At 40.9% G+C, this 9148-nt stretch overlaps 1 protein-coding gene across 1 annotated transcript in view; it reads left to right on the top strand.

Moving 5' to 3' along the window:
• The first annotated feature begins 804 nt into the window (after positions 1 to 804).
• The window catches only part of Stk3 (serine/threonine kinase 3), a 321762-nt gene continuing 313418 nt past the window's right edge, over positions 805 to 9148 (top strand). Inside the window, exon 1 of the mRNA XM_008831545.2 lies at positions 805 to 1070. Coding sequence (XP_008829767.1) covers positions 1045 to 1070 — 26 coding nt within the window. The 5' untranslated portion in view covers positions 805 to 1044. The remainder of the gene's footprint in view (positions 1071 to 9148) is intronic.

Genomic DNA, 9148 nt, shown 5'->3' with positions numbered 1-9148 from the left:
GCAAGCAAACTCAATTGTATAGCAGAGGTATATTGTCATGAGAAAACATGTATGTATGTATTTTAAGGTTAAACAGCATACACATAAGTGGATGTGCCAAATTACAGTGGGATGAGGGGCTGTTGGGAGAAGGTAGGAGTGAGGGATGGGGGAGAGGACCCAAGAGGTGAATACATTTTTCTTGGATATTTTTCCAGGTACCATAACTTCTGATAGGTTTTTCAGGTTACACAACGAAACAGCCGGCAAGACCTGGTTGCACTAAATTTGGTGTACCAAGAGATCACTGCAGCAATTATTTTCTGTTATTAGATGTAATTACTGTGCTTGACCACAATCAAAATCAAACCAGAATTTCCAGAAGTATCTGTACTCCTATAGCGACAAATGTCAAATGGCTACGGGTGGAGGGAGTGGTAAACATAACTAATTATTATAAGCAGGAGTAGGGAGGGAAGCGTGGGCAGTTATATACTTCAAATGGCTTCACAAGATGATTGGGACGTATCCTTGAGGAATCCAGAGAAATGAGTCAAATCACAAGGAGATATATGCAGCGAGGGCAAGTGAGGAGGAGAGCCCTGAGCCAGAGTCCCTCCGCCAGCGTACTACTCTCCCTCCGGCTCTTACAGTACCGCCTTCTTCTACCCTCAGTGCAGCACCATCCTTTCCCTCCGTCCGCCCCGCCTTTGCCCCGCCCACTAACTCCTGGTCACGCCCTCTATCTTGGGGCCGCGGTCGGCCCCGCCCACCCTCTCTAGGCCGCGGTCGGCCCCGCCCACTCTCCACAGGCTTCGAGCTGCTCTTCCCACAAGCTCCGTGCAGCTGCCTGAGGCCAAGGGGCGGGGCGGGGCGGGGCGGAGCGGGCCGGGAGGAGCCGCGTTCCGGAGCGGGAGGGAGATCCGCCGTGGAGTTACGGGAAAGTTGGTCAAGTTCCTGGAGTTTCCCTGCGTGCTTGCCTGCGCTTGGCCCGCTGCTCCCCAGCTCTTTTCCTCCCTCCGGCCTTCACTGTCCACCTGGCCCCTCTTTCTGCCACCGGTCGCCATGGAGCAGCCGCCGGCGCCCAAGAGGTAACGACCGCGGGAGCAGGGATGAGGACGGAAGCGGCGCCGCGGGGCGCTGGGCGGCTAGGCCTGGCCGGCAGCGACCCTGGTGCTGCCAGGCGTGGAGCCCAGCCGAGCCCCGGGGGCGGCCGCGTCTGTTGGCGAGGTCGGGAGTCCTGTGGGGACACCGAGTCTCGGCTCCGGACGGCGCGCGGGGCGAGCTGGGTGGGCAGCGCCGGGCTCCCCGCGGCCTGATCCTGATCCTGGGACCGGTGGGGTTTTCCTTCGTGGCAAGTCCATGGAACCCGGAGACCTAAAGGCGAGGACGTAAATTTGCCCAACAACCATGCACACTTTTCTTTCTTTTTTTGGTTAAGTGTTCTTCCTACTATGAACATCCCGCCCCCCTTTGAGAAAATGGGTTATGTTTATTTACAGTTTAAGGAATTAAGTATTAATAGCCACGCAGTGTGTAAAACATTGTGGATCTGTTACACTGACAGGTGTTTCTCCCCCTACCCCTCAAGTTTCAAAGAATTTATGGATGCACGACAGTAGGGACCTTAAATTAGAACCCCTCCCCCATATAGTTTTGCATGTAAAAATAGTGATATTTTGGTATGCTATCTTTGGCATATTGGAAGCATATGCCTATAATATGTTTGAACTAGTATTTGCAATGATCTTAGGAAGCTCAGTAAATGTTGTCCATTGATGGATCATAATGTGCTCTTCCTCTACCCCCAAGAATGAATCAACCAATTGTTTGATGTTGGATAAAACATTGAACCTCAGTCTTTCATTTTTAGTTCACAGAACTCTCTCCCAGAGAGTGCTTTGGTGAAGATTAAAGAGTTCATGTGTTTTGATACCTAGAGATCTTTAGATGAAGGGTGTAATATTCAAGAACGTGGAATAATTAAAAAAGACTTTGTGAGCTATAGTGAATTGTATGGCTAGACAGGTGAGCCTTGAGGCCTGGAAACCATCTGTTCAAGTGCAAAAAGGGAGGCTGTGGACAGGTTTCCCAAAGGGACATGCTATCAGAACCCTGGAAACAAGTCTTTGATAGGTTATTTCTAGCATTTTGTGGAACCATTTCTAGGTCTGCCTTCTAGTACTCCACTGGGCACCCACTTGAATACTACAGAAGAAAACCTGCAACTTACTTCTGCTTTAGCACAATAAGGGACATCTCTGAGACCACACCTTGGGCCAACTTGAACAAATCTGAATTGAAGTAGAAGCTCTTTATTGATAAACTCTTCTGTAAATTACCAGTTTCATTATAATTGTAAGAAAATAACCTGCCCTTGAAGAGACATCAGAGAACCTGGAGGAGTTGGAAGATGTGGATAATACCATGGCTATTTATACTTTCAAAGTAGTAGTTTCACATAAAACAGACTTATTTCTGAATTTAAATTTCTTCAGAGACTTATTTTGATCTAAGAATGCATTTCTTCTAGCTCCCCCTCCCCGCTTCTATGTTGCCCAGCTTGGCATTGAACTTCTGGGCTTAAGATATCCTTATGCCTCAGACTCATGAATACCTGAGACTATGTAGCTCTCACTCCTGGCTCAGGAAGGCATTTTAAAAAAGTTACATTTTATTTACTTATTATTTATGTGTGTGTATGTGGGTGTGCTTGTGTCATGCCTTGTGTGGGGGTCAGAGGACAGCTTGCGGAAGGAGGTTCTCTTCTTCCACCATTGAACTCAGGTCATCAGGCTTGGTGACAACTGCCTTTATGTACTGAGTTATGTTGTCAGCCCATCAGGAACGTATTTATAAAGAGCAAGAGATACATAATAGTAATCTATATTTTAATGTCTCAATATTTTTGATAACATTTTCAAATTCATGAGTATTTTCAGCAACTGTGGAATTGGTTGGATTACAGACAACAGCCTTATTTTATAGATGAAGATACTAAGAGTTTGCCACATGGAAGATTGAGTTATGACAGGGAATTTTTGTGTTTCTCTTTTGATCATTACTGTCTAATAATAAAACATAACTATCATTGTTGAGATTGTATTATGTGCCAGGAAGTTTATACAGCACGGCTTAACATTGGGACTTGTTTCTGAGAAACTTCTTAGGTGATTTTGTTGTACAAATATACGTGTACTTATATAAAGCTGCGTAAAAGGCTGTAGTGTTACTAGGCAATATAATCTTAGGCCCCCTCATCTGTGTGATCTATCATTGACAGAAACATTGTTATGTGGTGTGACTGCACATACTATCCTTTATTTAATCATCTTAAGAAATAGTAATCCTGGTTATACTATTTACTAGTTCTAAATTTTAATTTCTTCATCTGTAAAATGTATCATGGGAATTAAATGAGGTCATATGTAAAACACTTAGTAAAGTGCTTAGTATCTTCAAAAATGGTGTTAGCTTGTTTTATCCTCATTAAATAGGCTTAGAGAGGCTAAAGAACTTAGTTGAGTGAAGAAGGTGTCAGAATCTTGAGTCTGATTGACGGCAAAGGTAGGGTATTCTTTTATTATGTAAAGTGTGATGCCTTTTATAATTCCATAAGGTAGTGGTCATCTTTTTCTACAATCCTCTGGACCTGTTAGCTCATTTTCTTCTTTTTTAAAAAAATTTATTTATTATTTTTATTTTCTTATGTGTATGAGTGTATTGCCTGCATGTATATAAGTGCACCTGTGTCGTGCAATGCCCATGGAAGTCAGAAGAGGGTGTAGGATCCCCTAGAACTGGAGTTCTGGACAGTTGTTAGTCACAATGTGGGTGCTAGGTACTGAACCTGGGTCCTCTGCAAGAGCAGCCAGTGCTCTTAATCACTCAGCCATCTCTCTGGCCCCACTCATTTTCTTCTTAATCTCTGTAAGAATGCCGTATAATTTTTCTGCCTGGAGTAGCCCCTCCTTAGTGTTCATACATGGTTACGTGGTATGCATGAGCGTGTGATCAACAGCTGCTGCTCAGTTAGCATTCTGATTTTTTTCATGTAGAGCTAGTCCTTCATTATTTCATCTATTTCCCCTCTAGATCCTACCAAATTTCCATTAACAAGTTTTCGAATTCATTTTTTTCTCCCCTTTCATTCCTCAGATTACTGCTGTATTTCAGAGTGCTGTGAAACACTTGAATTGCAGCAGTGCCTCCTACCTTGGCACTTTTGTGTAGTGCTTTTCGAAGCTATTTGATGAGGAGAAGGGAGGGAGAAAAATGCAGAAGGAGAGGAAAGAGAGAAGGATAAATAACACTAGGATATTTTAAAAAGTGCATTATTTTATAAGCTTACTTAAAATGCATATACAACTTAAACTTTTATTAAAGCTTTCTGGAATGAGCATTTAAATTACTTCAGAAGGGCTGGCAAGATAGTTCAGAGGGTAAAGGCACTTGCCACTAAGATTGGGAACCTGAGTTCAGACCCTAGGACCCACATGGTGAGAAGAGAGAATTATCGTCTGCAAGTCGTCTTCTGACCTCCACAGGTGTGTGAGTTCTTCACTCCCCATTTTAGTCTCTCCCCCCTCCATAGCACCTGTGTTCTCCTATCTCCTCTCTAGAGTGCCCTCTCTTTCCTCCTCCTTAGTGGTCCCTTTCTATAACTGAAGCTTTCCAGCACCCTTGGCTTCTATGATCATGCCAAATTATACACTCAAGCTTAAAGATTTGGAACTAGAATCCATAAATAAGAGAACATGTGGCATTTATCTTTCTGGGTCTAGGTTACCTCACTTAATGTAATATTTTCCAGTTCTATTTACCTGCAAATTTTATGATTTCATTTTCCATTTAGTATACATACCACATTTTCATTACCCATCAGTTAATGGACATCTAAGTACGTGTGTGTATGTGTGTGCGTGTGTGTGTGTGTGTGTGTGTGTGTGTGTGTGTGTGTGTGTAGTTTAAATGGAGTGACCCCACATGGGGGCATAATGCTCCTCCAGGAGCTGTAGCCTATCTAAGAAAAACCTCAGTGCCAAACAAGGGATACTTCTTTTTGAGTTATTAGTTAATGAGATCCAAGAGACCCTCCAAACAATATAGACTATTGCCATTGCTCTTGGTTGCCCCTTAGAACTTGAGGATGGGACTCTGTTGTTGAAGACACCACATACTTTGGTACCAGGACTTGGAGAAATCAAGCTGTTACTGACCTGAAAGACTTCCCCTTGAGGCCTAGCTCCATAGTGTTGGAAGGTGCTATGTAAGCTGCTAAGGGAGAAAAGTTATCAACAGTCCTACCCAGCTGTTAAACCTTGGAACCACAACAATGACTACTTTGACAAGATAGCCCAGTGGTATAAGACTGGTACTTTTATCTTGGTGGTAACTAGCAGCTGTCTAACTGGACTTAAGGCCTGCTTAATAGGAGGGAACTCAAGCCTGGTATTATAAACCTAGCCAAGAACCCATGTCTGGAGGGGTCATAGACTTTAGAGGAGAACATACTACTATTTTGCTAAATTAATATAGTTTCCAGTAGCCTTCTAAATCCTTATACCTGTAGGTAAGTGCAGTTCTCACTTCTCATTTTTTCAGTAGATGGAGATTATTACAGAGATCCACAGCTAGTCAAAATGTAGAGAGTAAGTGACTTTTTTTGCACAGTGACACCTGTAACACTCAGGGAACATGTGGAAGAGGGGCAGAAAGATTGTAAGAACTGGAGAACTGGAATGACTGCTGCAAGATAGTGTCTTCTGGACGTGACATGGATACTGCACCCGTGAACTCTCAACAATATGATTGCCTGCATAAGACCACACCAGTTGATATGCTAACAAGGATGGGGGAAAAGTTCACAAGTTCCCATTCCTAGAATAAGAGCTATAGGCAATCAGTGACTGCTGAGAATCAGTTTTCTTCAGAGGTGAGCTTCCTTATAGGTTGCCCAAGCCTACGTGGTCAGCCCTAAGCATATGTACACACAGGCAACACCAATTGGATTCAGTAGAATTCAGTAGAATTTTTATCGATATATGTGTATATCTATATATAGATAGATAGATAAAAATTATAGAAGAGATCATGAATTTGAGGGAGGGTGGTGGTGGGGACATGGGAGGAGTTGGAGGGGAGAGAGAGAGGTGGTAATAATGTAAATACAGTAATACTCATGTATGAAAGCCTCAAAAATTTTTTAAAAAAAGTTTAAATTGAAAATTTCTTGTTTGGAGGCTGGAGAGATGGCTCAGAGGTTAAGAGCACTGACTGGTCTTGCAGAGGACCCAGGCTCGATTCCCAGCACTCACATGGCAGCTATGAACTGTCCTTAACTCCAGTTCCAGGAGAATCCAATGCCCTCTTCTGAACCTCTGTGGCATTGCATGACATGGGTGCACTCACATATATGCAGGCAATACACTCATACACATAAAATAAAAATAATATATTTTTTTAAAAAAGAAAATTTCTTGTTTGGATTCTAAGAAAGTGAATGCTTAGAATTTGAAGAATTCACAAAAACTTTTTTGTTTCAAAGATGTCTGTGGAACTAGAGATCTTGCCTCTTGACCTGATATTTTGGGACCAGCTGAGAAGGACATATTCTCTCTCTCCCTCCCTCCTTCTCTCTCTCTCTCTCTCTCTCTCTCTCTCTCTCTCTCTCTCTCTCAGTTTTAAGAAATACACTGTTTACTGATTTCTATTTTCTGGTTTGTTTCATTTAAAAAGTAATGGTCTTACATAAAATTATTTTCATCATTCACTAATGAGTTGTGGTGTGTAGCTTGAAAACACGTTGGATATACTATTGATGATCAGGAAACTGATTTCATTTCCATCTTCATCCTTATTTAATGGAGGTGATGTCATTGCCAATGGAATCCAGGGCAGTTTTACTGTAATGACCTATATATGCTGCTTTATTTTCCGTTAAAATATTTTTTTAAAATTTTTTTTTTTTTTTTTTTGTCTTTTTGAGACAGGGTCTCCCAGTAGCCCCAGCTGGCCTGGAACTCACTATGTATGTAGACCCAGGCTGGCCTTGAACTCTCAAAGATCTGCCTGCCTCTGGCCTCCCGAGTGCTGGGATTAAAGGTGTGTGCCATCATGCTCAGCTTCTTTTAAGATTTTAAAAAGGGAAAAAGTGAAGGAGACTGAGGATACTAATATTTAAAAGCTACTGTTTTTGAATAATTATATATATCCCAATTAAAGTATGGAAAATGCAGAATGATGATTTGTGATGTTTGACAGTTTACAGAGGGAAATGCACTACGTTAAGGTTGCTATGGGGCAAAGGCTTATTTGTGTCCTGTTGTGTGTGCTGGAAATATCCAGCTATGATGATGATGAACTCAATTTCTGACTGCCTACCAGCTTCCCCCTTTCTAACTACCAAAGATCCTAAAAAGAAAACTTACGTGATCTGCTAGATTTTTTATTTTTGCTCCAAACTTCATTTATTATTTTATTTTAATTGCTTTGTGTTTGTTCGGATTATTCAAATTTCAAGAAGCCCATAGCGCTTAGTACAGATTCTATATTTAAAAGCATTTTCTTACCATTTTTCAATGGAGTTTCAAGCTGAATGAATGAAAGTGGCAAATATGTAAATAGGTGTGTGTGAACAGTTATGTTTATTACATGCTATGATTATTAATTCAGATTACTTTGAATTTTTGAAAGTACATTAAAGATTTTATCTTAAAAAATAACTTCATAGGAAAATGAGATTTGCAGAAGCTGTTAACATGGTAATTGGTATAGTTAGTATTGTTTCTGAATTAGTTTATAGATTTATATGACATCTTAGTAAAGAGGTGAATTGTATAAAATTGGCAGATGTTTCTAATGATTAGAATTTTGTTATACACACATACACACACACACACACAGACACACACACACAATTGGGGAAACTTAAGTATTTGTGATTTCAAGGACAGGAAAGTTTCTCTATTCAAAATATAGAATATTTTCATTTTTCCAGATCATCTTTCAGTTTTAGAATTTGGTTTTCTGAAATCATGGGACCTAGCTTATTATGATTAGAAAAGAATACAAGTTAAAGTTCATTGAGTAATTTAGGTGAAGTTTGAAGTTTTTATATTTAAGGAAAGTATACATTGATGATAACAGCAAATTTCATGAATTCTCTGTTGGAGCCCCTAATACGTTGGGCTGCTTATTCTCCTGTTTCTTGTGAAAACTGATTTTCTTTTTTCTTCAGACAGGGTCTCCCTGTAGCCCCAGCTGGTCTGGAGCTCACTATGGAGACGAGGCTGGCCTCAATCTCATAAAAATTCATCTGCCTCTGCCACCTCTGGAGTGCTGAGATTAAAGTTGTGTGCCACCACACCTGGTGAAAACTGGTTTTCTAGTGATCACTGCTCATGGCAAAATTGCCTGTCAGACTAGGACTCATTCATATGCTTACTTATTCATACATTCAGTAATTGTTAATCACCTACCTTCCAAATGCAAGCTGCTAAGTATATTAGTAAATGAAAAGGACAGGAACTTTGCCCTTATAGAACATATTCTCTAGTTGGAGCCTGAACTCTGGGAGCTAGAAGTAGCATGTATTGGTAGAGAAAAGCATTGGAACCTACTTAATAGGGCAATTGGAGGAGGCTTCTTGGGGAAGGTGATGTTTAGGCAGCAACATGACATTGAGAAATTCAACTACAAGGGGGGTAATGGGAGTAGTGTGGAAAGTACTCCAAGCAGTTTGGGAAAGCCATGGGAATGCCTGAAGGGAATATTGAAAGAAGGTCATTGTACTTGGTTTTGTAGAATGCCAGAAAATGGTTGGAGATGAAGTCAGAGAGATGGGCCAAGATTCAGTGATGCAGGTGATGGAAAGAAGTTTGGGTTTAAGCCAGAGTGCTGTGGGCTGTCATTAAAGGGTTAAAAGTAGGATTTTAAAAAAAAAACAATTAAAAAAATTTTTTTAGAAGAAGCATTTCATTACAGGTTTAACATACTCAATAACAATTTCCAGAGCAAAGATACATCTCTTTCAAAAGTGGCTATAAAATTTTTAGGTTCACTGTTGAATTAATACAGTTACACAATATTGAACTCAGTATAAGCCCTGTAAGACATAAAATTGAATGAGTTTTTAACCTTTAAAAAAGATCTCTGGGCTGGAGAGATG

This window comes from Nannospalax galili, unplaced genomic scaffold (genome assembly GCF_000622305.1).
Source record: "Nannospalax galili isolate Female #2095 unplaced genomic scaffold, S.galili_v1.0 scaffold334, whole genome shotgun sequence".
Lineage (NCBI taxonomy): Eukaryota > Metazoa > Chordata > Mammalia > Rodentia > Spalacidae > Nannospalax > Nannospalax galili.
This window is presented reverse-complemented; position numbering and strand designations above follow the sequence as displayed.